The sequence below is a fragment of the Eulemur rufifrons genome, chromosome 8 (assembly GCF_041146395.1).
Source record: "Eulemur rufifrons isolate Redbay chromosome 8, OSU_ERuf_1, whole genome shotgun sequence".
Taxonomy (NCBI): domain Eukaryota; kingdom Metazoa; phylum Chordata; class Mammalia; order Primates; family Lemuridae; genus Eulemur; species Eulemur rufifrons.
In genome coordinates, this window is record NC_090990.1 from 21,952,231 (window position 1) to 21,968,078 (window position 15,848).

Sequence of the window (15,848 nt, forward strand, 5' to 3'; positions counted from 1 at the left end):
AATAACCTAGTTTCACAAGTTACCCTGACCCTGCCTCAGGGAAACATGCCCTAGTGATTTCTTCTAGGTTAAAGGCAGCATAGCCGAGTAGTTACATGGGTGACGGTGTCAGATGTCCTGGTTTTGAATCCTTGCTTTAACCACTCAATATCGATGTGACCTTGGATAAGTTATATAACCTTTGCCTTATTGTCCTCTCCTGTAAAATGTGAATAACAAATAGTACTTATCTCGATGAGTAGTTAATGAGGATCCAGATATTGGAAACCAGGAAAGCACAAATTAAACCCTCAAAGAACTGATACTGTTATTAAAAAGCCTCCTTCTGAATAACGAAATTGAGGCCCAGGGAGAGAAAAGAATGTCCAGTCATACAGCAAATTAGTGATGAAGTTAGGACTGGAATACAGGTCTCTTGATTCCCGGCCCAGGACGCTATCCCTGTTCCCGAGTCCTCGAAGTTCCTCGATAGAATCATGGATATTCACAGCAAAGGAGGCCTGCAAAAAACAGCCAGGCGCACGGCTTTGTGGGCTGAATCAAAGCTTCTGCGTGATGGAAACAAAGTTGACGCGGGCACCTGTGCAGAATGACCGGCTCCTTTTGGACTCCCAGAACTAAATCCCTTTCTGCTGCATCTTGGGAGTTGCCGCCGCCCCGATGCACTGCGGGACTTGTAGTCCGCTCCCTCCCAACCCCGCCTCCCGGCTGGCCGGCCGCGAAGGCTGCCTTGGCACCGCCTTTCCCAGCAAGCTCCGCGCCCGCGCCGGCTACTGATTGGCTGCGGTGGGAGCAGGCGGCTCTGCCGGCGGCGGTTACCCAGGGTTTCCGGTGCGAGGCCAGAGTGGGGAAGCCGTCGGACCTCGGCGGTGAGGTGCGTACGGCGGCGGCTGGCGGGACGAGACAATCGGAGGGTCTGTGGGCCTGGACGCTTCGGGCTAGTGGGGGAATCACGCCGCCTCCGCGCGTGGGCTGGGGGTGGGGCGGGTGTCTGTGCGCATGCGCGGGCGCACCGCGCGGTGGGAGGGTGCGTGGGGCGTGGGTGCTGCGCGCGAGAGAGACCCACGTGGGGCGGGGGGGGGGGCGGGAACCGAGCGTCCCGCCACGTCAGTCTGTGGCCCTGAGCCAATCCCGCGCTCGGCCCGCCGTGAAGGGGCCGTGTCGTGCCGGGAAGTGGCTTTGGGAAAAAGGAAGCTTCTTTCCTTGCCTGCTCCGGGAGCAGCGCCCCGACAACCTGTCCTGGCACGCCGGGCTCTCCTGGCCAGTCGAGACCGGGCGAACCGTTAGCTCCCTCAAGCGAAGGCCGGCCGGTTTGTTTATTTTAAGAAGCTTTGTGCGCCGTGTTGGGATTTTGATCTAGGCTGCGAAGAATTTCGAAGTCTGGAAAATAGCAACAGTGTTTGTTTCTAAAGGATCGGCTCCTAAGCCAGCATTGCAAATCACAATGAAGAACCAAGACAAAAAGAATGGGGCTGCCAAACAGTCCAACCCAAAAAGCAACCCGGCACAACCGGAAGCAGGACCCGAGGGAGCACAGGGGCGGCCCAGCCAGGCGGCTCCTGCGACAGAAGCTGAAGGTTCCAGCAGCCAGGCTCCTGGGAAGACGGAGGGTGTGTGCCAGCTCTGCTTTTCCAGCGGGCAGGGGGAGGAGTTTGTGGTACCGGCCTAGCTTTTGGAGTTAGAGGCTGAGGCCACTGTTTACCCGGGAAGGAGGAGGTGTAGATTGAGAGGAAGACAGTGCTGAGGCCGTGATCCTCACCGTTTCCTGGGGATTTGGTAGAGCCTCCTGCTGTATGCACAGGAACTGAACTTTTGAGAGAAGGCTCTGACAGGATTAAATCAGGTGGCAGTCAAATGAAACACCCAATCAGCAAATCGAGATCCGTTAGTCACTAGTGGGTAACTGCCTTTTTTATTTGAGGCATTTCTGGAACTATTTGAACAGCAAGAAATGGCTTTTGGGGAGAAGGAGATAGAAGTTACTATGTGCCAGCCTTGTGTGCTAGCTGCTTTACATATTTGTTTTATTTTCATAACAAAGGTGTTTGGGTGGTAGTGAGAAATAGCTACATCATTTTATAAGTAAATAAACTGAGACTTAGAGAAGTTAAGCAACTACAGCTTTGATTTGTGAACTAAAAAAATGTTTTGAATCTAAATTCTGACATGAACTAGTTTAGCTGAATTATACTCCATTCTTATTTGTTAGTTTACATAAGAAAAAATTATAAGAACGTAGGCAACATTTAACCCAAACTGGTGAGTTTGACTGGGCTAAAAAAGCCCAACCAATGGTATAACTGTCTTATTTCTTGTCCTACCCCTCATCCTACTGTAGCAGCTCAAGCCAAAACTGCTCAGTCGGGGGCCCTTCGTGATGTCTCTGAGGAGCTGAGCCGCCAGTTGGAAGACATACTGAGTACATACTGTGTGGACAACAGTCAGGGGGGCCCAGATGATGATGGGGCGCAAGGTGAGCCCACTGAACCTGAAGATGCAGAGAAGCCCCGGACTTATGTGGCGAGGAATGGGGAGCCTGAGCCAGGGACTCCAGTAGTAAATGGAGAGAAGGAGACCTCCAAGGGGGAGCCAGGCACAGAAGAGATCCGGGCGAGTGATGAGGTCGGGGACCGAGACCATCGAAGGCCGCAGGAGAAGAAGAAAGCCAAAGGTCTAGGTGAGCAGAGGCCAGCTGTGTGAGGCTTATGAGGGGAGGGATTTGGGACCTGACATGTCATTGGGTAGTCTGCTCTGCCAGAATTCAGATGAAACTGTACTCAGAGCAGCAAGTCACCCTACTTTAATCAGACCAGAGATATGGGGGCCACAGCATAGAGGCGTGCAGGTGTTCACTGCACAAGGCCTCCTGGCCATCGGGGCAAGTAGCAACTGGAATCCAACCTGCTCTCTCTTTGAGAAAATGGAGAGCAGGGGGCCTGGTGTGCTCCTGTGCCAGCCAGCACCACTTCTGCCTGCTGTGTGACCTTGAGCATGTCCCTTCCCCTCTCTGGGTCTTAGTTTACACTTCTCTGCAGTAAGAATTGGACTAGGCCGGGGCTCCAAATGCAAACATCTACACACACAGGCTAGCCAGGGGCACATGAGATCCAAGAGAGGGCCTACTTTACCCAAAGGCTTGTCTGCCACATGGTTAGTTGAGAACAAAACTATAGGCTGGGTGCAGCCAGGCTTTTTTTTTTTTTTTTAGAAAGGCCAGAAATCTATAAAGTTACTTGAAAATTCTAGATTTTTAATGGTTGGCAGCTATAATGGTAGGAGCCAAACAAAACCCATCTGTCCGTTGGATCTGCCTGTGTGCTAGCGATTAGCCGTCTCTATGCTGATCTCTCAGGGCCTTCAGGGAGACAGAGGGGATAGCTCCTTAACTCAGGCACAGGCAGTAGGGAAAAGGCAGTGACAGTCATTTGACAACACGCTGTATATGTGTTCAGTAATCTAGGTTAGATGACATTATGCCCATGTCCAACTCCTTATTTCCCCCACCCCTTATGTGTCATCCTAATTTAAAGAGAGAATTTTTTTTAGTTTTAGGATCACATATATAGAAGGTATCTTCATTTTAAAGTTCACTGTTAGGCTACCTGTGTTGACAATAGTTTAATATTTCTCAAGGAGGCCAAGAGACCTATTCCTTTTTGAATGCTACCTCTGTTGGAAGGACCCTCCCTCCTTGCATTGAAACAGAAACCCTGAGTTCATAGGTGGGACACCTTTTGTCTGTTGGTAGAGCAGGCAGTTTTTACCTCCCACCAGTGGTGCTCACTAAGGAGATTCCACAAGGATTCACTTGTCTATTTAATGAGTATGTGGTCTATGATGGCTCTGTGGACAGTCCTGGGGCTACAATGAGAAGCAGGACTGAATTGGTCCCAGCCCTCATGAAGCTCCTAATATAGCAAGGAAGACAGCCAGTTCAACAAGCAAAATACAAAGTATGATAGGGGAAGGCTGCCTTTGGTGTGCATGAGTGTGGGCCCAGGCCTGGAGGGGACCCCCAGAGAAAGGGGTGTATGCCTTTGCTGCCTGTGCTTTGCAGGGAAGGAGATCACATTGCTGATGCAGACATTGAACACACTGAGTACCCCAGAGGAGAAGCTGGCAGCTCTGTGCAAGAAGTATGCTGAACTGGTCAGTTCCCTCCTCCCGCTGACACCTTTCCTGCCTTTGGAAAATCAGCAGGCGACCTAGCATGGGGTTGGGGGTGCAGGGGCAGGTGGGTGGCTTAATTCCTGTTCAACTTTTCCCTCAACCTTTTCCCCATCTGTTTAATGGGGAGTCAGTTCCCAGCCAACCTCTTCAGGGCTGACAGTAAGAGGAGAAACTGCACATTCCTTGAAAGAAATTTCTCAAAGAGTGGTTCCCACGTTATAGAGCCCTGGCTCCTGGCCTGAGTCCAAAAAACTCGTGATGTTGCCCGTGTGCTTCTCTGTGTCTCCTCCAAATACAAAGATGAACAGTGCCTTATCACACTTGACAAAGTTGATACTAGTCTCTTGATACTCCTCTTCCTTTTGCTCCAGAGCAGTCCTCCTCTCACTGCCTCCCTTTTCCCCATGACACTGGCGTACTGTAGAAACCAGTCTAGTTGTCCTGTGTGATGCCCCCCTTGTAGCTGCGTCGTCTTTGTGGTAGCATTTAACCTCTTTGCCTCCTGAGTTCCTGCAAGTAAAGTGGAAGTTAGCTCTAGAAGCTTTGTTCCAATTCAGGTTCAACTTTTTTGACACAAATTCTTCGCAAGTAGTGCTCTGAACTTCACATTGTAGTACAAGAAATACGAAGTGTGGTCGTCTTCCTTTGTCAAGGTCCCTGACAGAATTTGAATTAACAGAGTCATCCATTGGTGCTTATAGCCTAATTATTTATGTTAAAATTCTGGCCAGGCACGGTAGCTCACGCCTGTAATCCTAACACTCTGGGAGGCTGAGGCGGGAGGATCGCTCGAGGTCAGGAGTTCGAGACTAGCCTGAGCAAGAGCGAGACCCCGTCTTTACTAAAAATAGAAAGAAATTAACTGGACAACTAAAAATATACGTAGAAAAAATTAGCCGGGCATGGTGGCACATGCCTGTACTCCTAGGTACTCGGGAGGCTGAGGCAGAAGGATTGCTTGAGCCCGGGAGTTTGAGGTTGCTGTGAGCGAGGCTGACACCATGGCACTCTAGCCCAGGCAACAGAGTGAGGGGGAAAAAAAAAAAAGTTTAAAAAAAAAACTCTTTCATTCCATCCACATTTGTTAGCTGGTATTTTCATATAAGGGACTTTACTCATCTATAAAATGGGGCACATCATACCTGCCTAATGGGATTATTGTAAGGATTAAATAAAAGATATAAAGAAGATAACCACCCTGTTTGAACAAGCCAGCCAGGAAAGACTGCTACTGCGAGAGAGGAGGAAGTAAGTTGCTGGAGTGGGGTTCTGAGAACATGAGGGGAGCTCAGGCCTGGTGCACAAGGACAGGGCTTGGCCTTGGTGAGGGCTTGGCCAGGTCTGTGTGACTGAAGGAAAGGACAGGGGCTGGTGGACTGGCAGATGTGGAGCTTGTGTCCCTGCTCCTCTGGCTTCAGTGTTTCGGAGAAATGAGAGAGATGGTTGTTGCTTGCTAGGGCCTGGGAGATTTGAAGAGGAGAATGAAATAGTTGTCTGGAAGGAGGGTGTGCATAGCATGAGCATCGCAGTGGGATTGCTGGGAAAATGAAGGTCTTTCAGAAATTGGTGGTTGTGGATCTATTTATTTATTTTTGAGACCAGGTCTTGTTGTGTTGCCCAAGCTGGAGTGCCTGAGCATGTTCACACTGGAACATCAAACTCCCGGGCTCAAGTGCTCCTCCTGCTTCAGCCTCCTGAGTAGCTGAGACACAGGTGCACACGCCACACCTGGCTAGTCATTTTGGGGGTTTTTTTGGTAGGGCTTGCTATGTTGCCCAGACTGGTCTCAAACTCCTTGCCTCAGGCAATTTTCCCACCTCAGCCTCCCACTTCCCAAAATTCTGGGATTACAAGCATGAGCCTCCACACCCACCCTATAAAGTTTGAGCAGCGTTGCTTCAGCGCTGGTGTAGAATAAGCTGAGCTGGGCAAAGGAGTGGGATCGTGGCAGAGGTTAAGGACTGTGAGGCCAGGAGTCAGGAGGATCGTCTGTGGATACTGACGTGGCCAAGAATGAGCATAGGAATCATGTTGGAGAAAGCACGACTGTACCCAGTGCTCGAGTTTTGAAGGAATAAGAGGGAGTGACGGGTCTGTTAATAGGCACGAGGCAGGGTAGCAGGTGGTCTCATCCTAGGGCTTGAGTGTTCAGCAAGTTGGGGTAATGCAATGACCTGAAGCGTCTTGAGAGCTTTGTCTTTGGAGTCAGGTCTGGGATAGAAACTGGCGTCTTGTGGCTGTGTGGCCTCTGCTTATCCTAGTCAGTGTCCATTTCTGTATCCCTACGATGGAGCCTTTGGGGTTATGTGAGGAGGAATGGAGGGGTGGGTAAAGCACCAGCATGTGGCAGCCTGTGAGAGTGCAGGTCAGGACAGCTCAGGAGACCCTGGAGCCACATAGTGATCCCAGTGAGGAGGACCCACAGGACACTTACCTGCTGTCCCCATCCCTGTCCCCAGCTGGAGGAGCATCGAAACTCACAGAAGCAGATGAAGCTCCTGCAGAAAAAGCAGAGCCAGCTGGTGCAGGAGAAGGACCACCTCCGTGGCGAGCACAGCAAGGCCGTCCTGGCCCGCAGCAAGCTGGAGAGCCTGTGCCGTGAGCTGCAGCGGCACAACCGCTCCCTCAAGGTAGGCCCTGGGTCTCTGGCCCCCTGGAACAGGCAACTCTGGTTTCCTTGACTTCTACTTATTCTTTGGTGGGCTTTCTCCTTAAAAAGTCATGCAGCAGGCTGGGCATGGTGGCCCATGCCTGTAATACTAGCACTTTGGGAGGCCAAGGCAAGAGTACTTAATCTAAAGTCTGGTGGAATAGGCCTCAGGAGGTCCAGCTTGTATCCGAATGGCACATACATGTGTGCCTGCATCTTTCCAGGGAGAGAATCTCACTTGATGTACAGGGGTGCACTAGGAGCCCCCATTGCATGACATCCTGGAGCTTGTGTACTCCTCACTTTGGGAGCAGGGAGAGCTGTTGGCAGAGACCACCTGTGGACTTGTTGGGGGAGCTGTGTGAGGCTGGCTGGGGAGCAGTGGGTGATGGCGCTAGGGCTGACTTCTCTGCCCAGGAAGAAGGTGTGCAGCGGGCCAGGGAGGAGGAAGAGAAGCGCAAGGAGGTGACCTCGCACTTCCAGGTGACCCTGAATGATATTCAGCTACAGATGGAACAGCACAATGAGCGCAACTCCAAGCTGCGCCAAGAGAACATGGAGCTGGCTGAGAGGCTCAAGAAGCTGATTGAGCAGTATGAGCTTCGAGAGGAGGTAAGCTTGTCACAGACAGCGATAATGGCCAAGAGACAGTGAGGTTCCGTGTGCGCCAGGCACCGGACGGCACTTTTCAGACTTCATCCCATTCTCCCTTTCTTCCTCCTCCTTCCTTGAGAGAAGGATAATGTCATTCCTCATAAGTGTGGAGAAGTGACTCATCTAGAACCACACAGCCCCAGGTCCACAGTGCCTTGTCCCAAAGGACTAGGCCAGGTATCTTCGGAATTCAAGCTCTTCACATTTAGAGTGGAGGTACATGCAAATACCATGTGTTATATGGCACCCCCGCAGGGCCTTGAGGCAGCACTTCCAAATCAGACGTGTTACTATTTATGCAGTAGAACTTCCCAAGTACTCACCTAGATTACAGCCTCACGGTGGTGTCGGTCCAGTCTGTCTGCTAGCTTACGACAGACAGTTTCAGTTTTCAGAGCTTTGTAGAGTTTGGAAATGGCAGGGGAGGGGCTGTACCTGATGGACTCCAGGGACTGATTCCTTGCTGCTCTGGTCCTTCTGTCACTTGAAAGGGCAGGGGTCACTGCCTTGGCTCATGTTGGCCGCCACCCCAGGCACTTGAATCTTTGGGTCCCTTGTGCCAGGCACTTGGCTCTTCTGGGCCCGTTTCCTTACTGATAGAAAGGAGACCCGTGGCTGCCTCACAGAGCTGGCAGAGGACCTGCTCTGGACCCGGCCCTTTCCTGGGCCTTGGGGATGTGGCGGTGAGTGCCCTCTTGGGACCATGTGTGCATGACCTAGAGGGGGCTCCCCTGCCCTACCCCTTCCCTCCGGTACTTTATCCTCAGGAACAAGGCTGCTTGTGATACTTTTGGTTTGTCCCTCAGCACTGAGAGACATGGGGGCTTCCTGGGCCACTATAGTGAGGCACTGACTTCAAGAATCTGAGGACCCACATTCTGTCCCCACAGATTCCTCCCAAGGCAAAAAAGGACTCAGTACTGCCTGTGGAGAAGGGGGTGTTTGACTGCCAGGTCCTGCTGCTGCTTGTTGACAGCCCTCCCCGACAGATCAGGGTCTCTCCTCATGTCCTAGTTAAGTTCCCACGTCCCTTATTCGGAAAGTCCAGTTGATTCTACCTTTGAAGTTGCACTTGAGTTCATCACCTTCTCTCCATCCCTGCTGTGTCACCTGGCCCAGGGCCCCAGGGCTCCTCCAGCTGGCCGGACAGCCTGGGGTGCGTGTGTCTAGATTTTACCTATACATATGGCAGATCTCTGCCAACTCAGCTAGGCTGTTATGTTTGTGGAGCCATCGTTTTTGCCTGTTCCCACAAGGGAATGGGGGCTGCAAAAGTGAAGGCTGCCATCCTGGGCCTAGAAGTTTGAGTGTGTTTATTGCTTGGCTTCTCGGGAGCTGATTCCATCCAAAAACCCCTGTGCTTACCCAGGTCTGACTCACTGGGAGAGAAACGAGGTGAGGTTGGGAAGTTGACCTTCCAGGGACTCAGGCCCAGGTCCTGTGATACACGTGGGAGTCGAGCATGTCAGATTGAGATGGGAGGCTGTGCAGGTCCCCTGGTCTCTGCAGATGGGAGCTCCCTGCAGCCCTGGGCCTCCCTGAGAAAGGGAGCTCCTGACAAGTGGACCACTCCCGCCATCTTTGCTGCAGCACATCGACAAAGTCTTCAAACACAAGGACCTGCAGCAGCAGCTGGTGGACGCCAAGCTCCAGCAGGCCCAGGAGATGCTGAAGGAGGCAGAGGAGCGGCACCAGCGGGAGAAGGATTTTGTGAGGCTCAGGCCCCGGGGCTGGGGTGGGAGAAGGTGGGTTGGGTTCTGGCTCAGCTCACAGTCGGGGTTGTGTGACAGAGAGAGAGAGATTGCTGCCTGGCCAGACCAGGCACTGATGCCTCAGGCACCAGTCTGAGAGCAGGAAGCCTCAGTGGGTCTGGTGCTTGTGGCTAAAAAAAGAACAAATGGCAGCCCTTGGGGCTTCTGACAGGGTCTGGGCATTCTCTCTTGGAAACAGCTCCTGAAAGAGGCAGTAGAGTCCCAGAGGATGTGTGAGCTGATGAAGCAGCAAGAGACCCACCTGAAGCAGCAGGTGAGACTGTGTAACCTGACCCTGTGCCTCCAAGGTCCCCTTAGTGGACCCCATCCTGGGGGAAGTGGAATGGGACCCTCATTCTAGGACTGGCTCTGCCTGACTGCTGTGTGACCTTGGCTGAACCTTTGTTCTCTCTGGACCTGCCCATCACCTGCGTGGTGGTAACCAGGTAGCTAGGTGAGCTCAGAGGATTTAGCTCTTAGCTTGGAGGTGTTGTGTTGCCTTTGAGGAGGTGGAGACAGAAGAGTTGTTTTTATACTTGATTCTAGAAGGAAAGTTTAAAAATAAACATAAAGGTCAAATATAGGGCACCCCAAATCCCACTTTTCAGGCTTAGCATTTTGGTTTATATCCTTCCCAGTGCATAGCTTTTGTTTTAAGGAAAAATAGTATCTCAATAGAATTGTTGGGTCAAAGGATCAAGGAGGGATCTGAGTGTGTTGACCAGAGGTGCCTTCCAGAGAAGCCCAGTCTTACCTGTGGGTTTCTTTCTCACCCAGCTTGCCCTATACACAGAGAAGTTTGAGGAGTTCCAGAACACGCTTTCCAAAAGCAGCGAGGTGTTCACCACATTCAAGCAGGAGATGGAAAAGGTAACGATGATGTAGGCTGCTGGGGCACAAACTGCCTCACTCAGAGTTGAACCCTGGGCCTGCCTTCAGGAAGCTCCTATCCTGGACGTATCTCGTGGGGAGCTGTTCACAGTCACTGATTGGTTCCAAGGGTGGGGCCGGTAGGAGGGATCACAGCCTTTCCCACAGTCAGTAAGTCTTAGTGGTACGTATACCCTCCAGGTTGTCCCAGAGAAGGCACAGTCTTGTCACTTCTTGTTACTGGTGGTGGAAATTTAACTTGAGTTTCCCTGGTGGTGAGGTGGCACAGAAGGCACTGACCACACCCATTGTCTTGCCTCGGGATCATTCCCCACCTTGGAGACACAGGTGCACAGACAGCCCAGCTCTGACCGTGTCCTTCTGTCTGTCGCATAACCCAGATGACTAAGAAGATCAAGAAGCTGGAGAAAGAAACCACCATGTACCGGTCCCGGTGGGAGAGCAGCAACAAGGCCCTGCTTGAGATGGCAGAGGAGGTGGGCTGAGTGTGACCCGCAGCAGGGGTTGGGGGTGTGCAGTTACTGCATATGAGGCCTTTTTCTCCACATCATACTGGTCAGTGAGGGTGACACAGCTAACATGAGGTGGAACTGGGGTTTGCACACATGTCTATCCAAGTTCAAAGGCAATGCCAGCTCTTTCCCCGTGGGAGCCCAGTGGTAGGTCTGCAGTGGAAGCAAAGGGAACACATGGGTAAAAGGAATAAAGGAGCAGGAAAAAAACCAGTGGTGCCAATGATGTAAGTGGTTTGCGTGGAAAGCTGCCCAGATAATTTGTGATTTTGTAGCTTGCGATGCTGAAGATGGGAACTATTGCTGCTGCTGGAACAGCAGCTGCAAGCCAGACCTCGCTGAATATTTTAGATACGCTGGGTCGTTGAACCTTCTCTTGAGATCTGAACTTGGTATTAGTAGTCCTGTTTTCCAGATGAAATTGGCTTAAAAGCCAAGCCCTTTGCCAAGGTCATCTGGTGGATAAATGGAGCATTATGTTTTCTGACCTCTAAGCCATGTGCCATCTCTGTTCCCCACTGCCCCAACTGACAGCCCAGTCATGGCTTCAGCCAGGGCTGTTTCCTAGAAGGGGCCAGCTTTGGACCCTGGTCTGCTCCCAGTCTTATTAAAGTGAGTGTTTGCCACCAAATGGTGGTGTTGAGTGAGGGCGTTGGTGGCATGGCAGTGAAGGCCCTGTTTCTCTCCCTAGAAAACACTCCGGGACAAAGAGCTGGAGGGCCTGCAGGTGAAAATCCAGCGGCTGGAGAAGCTGTGCCGGGCGTTGCAGACAGAGCGCAACGACCTGAACAAGAGGGTACAGGACCTGAGTGCTGGTGGCCAGGGCCCCCTCACTGACAGTGGCCCTGAGCGGAGGCCAGAGGGGCCCGGGGCTCAAGCACCCAGCTCCCCCAGAGTCACAGAAGCATCTTGCTGCCCAGGAGCACTGAGCACAGAAGCATCGGGCCAGACGGGGCTCCAGGAGCCCACCTCCGCCACAGCCTAGAGAGCCCGGCGCTGGGGCATGCTGGGAAGGGAGCAGGCAGCCCAGCCAGGCCTGGCCCAATCGAGGCTCCCATGCTGAGCAGTCCAGCGCTGAGGCCAGGGTGCTCTGACCTGGCTGGCATCTGACACTTGCAATTTTGCATTCTGTGGGTCAGTTTTCCATATATATGGCATTGTGCAAGGCCTCATACATTTATATCTGTAAGTGTACAGTGGGCTTGCATTGGGGGTGGGGGTGTGTACAGATGAAGTCAGTGGCTCCTCTGTGAGCTGAAGAGTCTTAAGAGGAGTTGTCATCTGTAGCTGCCATCACAGTGATGTGGCAGGACAAGTGACTCAAGCATTTCTCTGCCTGATAAGAGGCTCAGAGCCCTCCCAGCCCTTCAGAGCTCATGACAAGTGACATACCCAGGTCTTGACTGCATTTCTCTTGTGAGCAGGGCTTGGGCAGCTCAGGCTCTCCTAGCTCCCCCGGAGGCTCCTTTGCTTCTCTTGACCTGGAAAAGGTGTCCCCAGGTGGAGCCTTGGCAGGGCACTCGGAGCTGGTGATCAAACTGCTTTCCTGCCTAGGACAAGGGACCTGGAGAATGTTTCTGTGTGGGATGATGCGCTGTCCGGGAGCCCCTCAGGCACCACTTCCCCGCCCTCTGGTAGTGCCAGGACCAGGCCATGATGCTTCTCAGTAGCCTTATCATTCACAGGTGCCTCTCTAGCTGCACAAATGATTGACAAGAGATCACCCAAAGGATTCTTTCTGAAGGTTTTTTTGTTGTTGTTTTTGCACATGACAGTGTTTGCTTTGAGGATCTTCGGAGGAAGAAAGAGGGGAGGAGTGCTGTAGCGGTGGTGCCTGGGAGCCTGTCCTCCAGTGTCCCACCCGCTCACACCACGCTTGGCTGCTTTGCCATCTTAGTGCTGAGGTTTCTTGTTTGGTGAGATCAGGTTGGTTGTTGTAAGAGAAAGGAAAGGGTTTCCAATGCCTCTGCCATAACCTTGCCTGTGGGTTTCAGTCCTGGGGAGGTCCAGCTGCCCCTTGGCTTCTGCTCCCTTATCCCACTCCCCGCAAATGCTTATTCCTCGAGGTTTGCCCTGATTCTCTTTCCTGGCACCTCCTTGCCCAGGGAATAAGAGCCCTTGAGATTCCATCTTCTGTGTGGGAATCACCTAGCTATTATCTGACAGGTCAGGAATGAAACTGAACAATTGACTGGGGCCCCAGACGTACATCCATAAAGTGGCTGCAGACAGCTGTCCCCCTCCAGCAGTACGTACTACTATGCACTGTGTGTAGCTGCTCTACATGCTGAAAGTCCTGCTAGTTGCAGACTTGCCGGGGTATTAGCCAGTCTTTGTACAGAGCGGTTTTCTAGGACAGCGGAATGAGCCTTGGATGAGGAGGGCAGGGCTCTGCTGGGCTGGAAGTACAGCGCCCCATCTCCAGCTGAGCGAGCCACAGACCAAGATGGATAAGGTGGTTGGGGTTTTACTTGCTGTATTTCTTTGGAGCTAGTGTGCTGGCCTGCAGGTCCCTTCATCTTCCGCACCTCGCCCTCTGGTTCAGCCCGTAACTTAAATCCCTCAGATAAATAGGTTCGTGAAGAATGTTGAGTGCTCCTGATCATGTTGCGACTTAGACCAGAGATGGCAAATGGACAGCACACCGTCTCTCCCCCTGCCCCACAGCAGGCACCACTAGTCTGCTTCGGTGCTCCTGCTAATCCCTGCTACCTCCTCACTCCACGTGGAGGTGCGCTCACGTGGTGGTATGAGTGTGGCGGCCTATTTGCCATCCCTGGCTGCGGTGCTGCTCCCATGGAGAACTGTTTCCCAAGATCTTGTTTGTCCTGTCTGAATCCCTGTGTTTGGAATGGTCCTTGCCTCTTCCGGCTCCAGTAAGGCCTTCCCCCTCCACCAGCCCCTGTGCCAGGTGAGGTGCAAAAGCTGCCAACCCCCAGGAGTGTTGCTAGGTTGAGGGAGGTGCAGGGAGGAGGCAGAAGCATCTGCCCGCCCCCTTGGAGAGAGCAGGAAGGGCCACAGTGAGTGGCCCACACAACTGCCTCCCTCGCATCACCTACCTCTTACAGGCCGCGGGGGCTTGGGGCTGTTGGAGCCCAGTGCGGTGGTACAGGGAGCAGGTGGGCCCCAGGCAGGTAGAAGCTTTGCTCAACTCCACCCGTTTCTAGGCATTCAGGCCGGTCTGTAGATGGGGAGTCATTTCTTCCTCCTTCCTGTCCATTGACCAAATCTTAACCAGTCACTAGTAGCTGCTCTGCTTTCCAAAGTCAGCCCAGTCCTGGGCCAGATGCAGGGGAAGCGGCCTGTCCGTGAGTGAAGGCCAGCGCCTTCCCCCCTCCCCCAGCAGGTCCCACACACGTGACCTCAGTTTTAGGACCAAGAGCTGTGTTGGTTGCTCCAGTTGCTAGCTTTTCCTCCAGGGGACCACAGCAGGTGAAGCTCAGAGCCCACGGCTCTGCGAACAGTAACTTGTGTTTAGGACCTTGTCCAGCTGAGAGCTTCATGTGCACCAGATTCCGAGAGGTGTCAGCAGCACTTTTTTGTTGTTTGTTTTCCGTGAGGTTTTTGGACCATGGGCTGAGCTCAGGCACTTTCTGTAGGAGAATGTTATTTCTGTAAAGATGGTTATTTAACCCTCCTCTACCCCGTCGCAGCAGCCCTGCTGAGGGCTGACCCAGAGGCCAGGGGAGCTGCCCGGTGTCTACGGGGGAGGGCCGAGGCCTGCTGAGCTGATTCTCCAGCTGCTGCCACAGCCTTCCCACCTTGCACAGCACAGAGGTGGCCACCCCAGGGACAGCAGGCACCTACCTGCTCCTCTTCCCCTTCCTGGGGGAGGGGACTGCCTTCTGTCCCTTCAACTGCTTTCCCTATGGCCCATCCTGGCCACTCAGACTTGTTTGAAGCTGTGCTGACAGCATTTTTGTCTCCTTTTGGTATTCACAACAGCCAGGGACTTGATTTTGATGTATTTTAAATCACATAAAATAAAAGAGTCTGTTGCCTTACTTCTCTCCTGACTCATGTGGTCATTTGACGCTTCTGGATCCATCCACCTCCTCCCGTTATCACTGACTTGGCTGTGCCCTGACGTCCTGCCTCTTCCAGAGCCTCCCTGCCCTCCAGCAGTCACCACGGCCTCAGGAGGCTGGCAGATTCACTTCAGCTGCCTGAGTGCAGCCCTTGGCAAAGTTGGCAAGCCACTTACATAAGAGCATCAGAGATAATGTCTTTCAAAAAAAAAAGTTGTCCCTGGCCTCAGGGGCTCCTAGGCTAGTGAGGAGAGAAGGTACTTTAAGGTATAGAAAGGTCAGTGGTGCTGGGGAGCAGAGAGGAGGCCCTTGCCCCCTTCAGCACGGGGACACCTGGAATGGCCTTCTGACCCAAAGGGCAGGCAGAAGTCTAGGAGTACCTGTAATGAGGTGGTACCTCTGGGAATGCAGGTCCATGGGAGGGTGAGGACAGGGATGAGGCTGGGGCCAAGCCTGTGTACCAGGTTAAAGACTTAGGCTAGATCCAGAGGGCAACGGGGATCACTGAAGGTGTTTAAATAGGAAATTGGTGGGGCAGGAGTAAGGCAAAGGCAGGAGACCAGAGAGGCAGGTATAGGCCAGTTGAGGCCTAGGTTAAGGTGGCTGGACACACCACTGGCACTGGCCCATGTGATGGAAGGCACAGGGACCTCCCGGTTCCTTGACAAGCCCACTTTCTCCATTCAGTTCTTCAGAACAGGCTGGTTTCTTCCCCTCCTTCACCCTCTTGAGGGCATTAAAACTGAGGCTCCTTTGTGGGAGACATCCCATTGGTGGCCTCACCCAGCACCTGTCCTCTCTGGGGCCAGAGTTGGTTTGGCATGAAGGAGGGTATGTGGTGAATGCTCAAAAAATGGCAGAGACAACCCCAAGTGCCCTTCCCTCTGGGCCTCCACAGGTAGACGTGTCCACACACTGGCTGTGACAGTCCCAGCAAAGCTTCTGACCTTTCTAGCCAGCATCCTGATGGATTGCTATTTTTCTGTGCTGGTCACATTGGTTCCAGTCAAAGGTCCTCTGGAGGATGTGGCAGGATGCCACCCTTTCTCCTGGAGCTTCCAAGTAAAGCAGCTTTGAGAATAACTTGAGTCTCTGGCTCCCAGTGAAGCAGCTGAGGATGGGGACCACAGGGATGCTCCCACCTTCCTGGACGACCACTGGGGGGCCACTAGAGCAGCTCTAGGAGAGGGAT

At 52.8% G+C, this 15,848-nt stretch overlaps 1 protein-coding gene across 2 annotated transcripts; it reads left to right on the forward strand.

Moving 5' to 3' along the window:
* Positions 1–1,137: 1,137 nt before the first annotated feature.
* TXLNA (taxilin alpha) lies at positions 1,138–12,161 on the forward strand. 2 transcript variants are annotated; one of them, XM_069479703.1, is made up of 10 exons: positions 1,138–1,610; positions 2,339–2,677; positions 4,058–4,149; positions 6,630–6,800; positions 7,238–7,432; positions 9,065–9,184; positions 9,425–9,499; positions 10,003–10,095; positions 10,497–10,592; positions 11,320–12,161. In XM_069479703.1, the coding sequence occupies exons 1-10, from the start codon at positions 1,445–1,447 to the stop codon at positions 11,611–11,613; spliced, it is 1,641 nt and encodes a 546-aa protein (XP_069335804.1). In that variant the 5' UTR covers positions 1,138–1,444; the 3' UTR covers positions 11,614–12,161. The 2 variants fall into 2 exon arrangements, with proteins under 2 accessions (XP_069335804.1, XP_069335805.1); XM_069479704.1 differs by having other exon boundaries at positions 2,342–2,677.
* Positions 12,162–15,848: the final 3,687 nt, after the last annotated feature.

Coding starts and splice junctions, on each gene's coding strand:
- TXLNA (XM_069479703.1), top strand. CDS start 1,445: ATGAAGAACCAAGACAAAAAGAATGGGGCTGCCAAACAGTCCAACCCA. Junction 9,500..10,002: donor AGACCCACCTGAAGCAGCAG/GTGAGACTGTGT, acceptor TTTCTCACCCAG/CTTGCCCTATACACAGAGAA. Junction 10,096..10,496: donor TCAAGCAGGAGATGGAAAAG/GTAACGATGATG, acceptor CGCATAACCCAG/ATGACTAAGAAGATCAAGAA.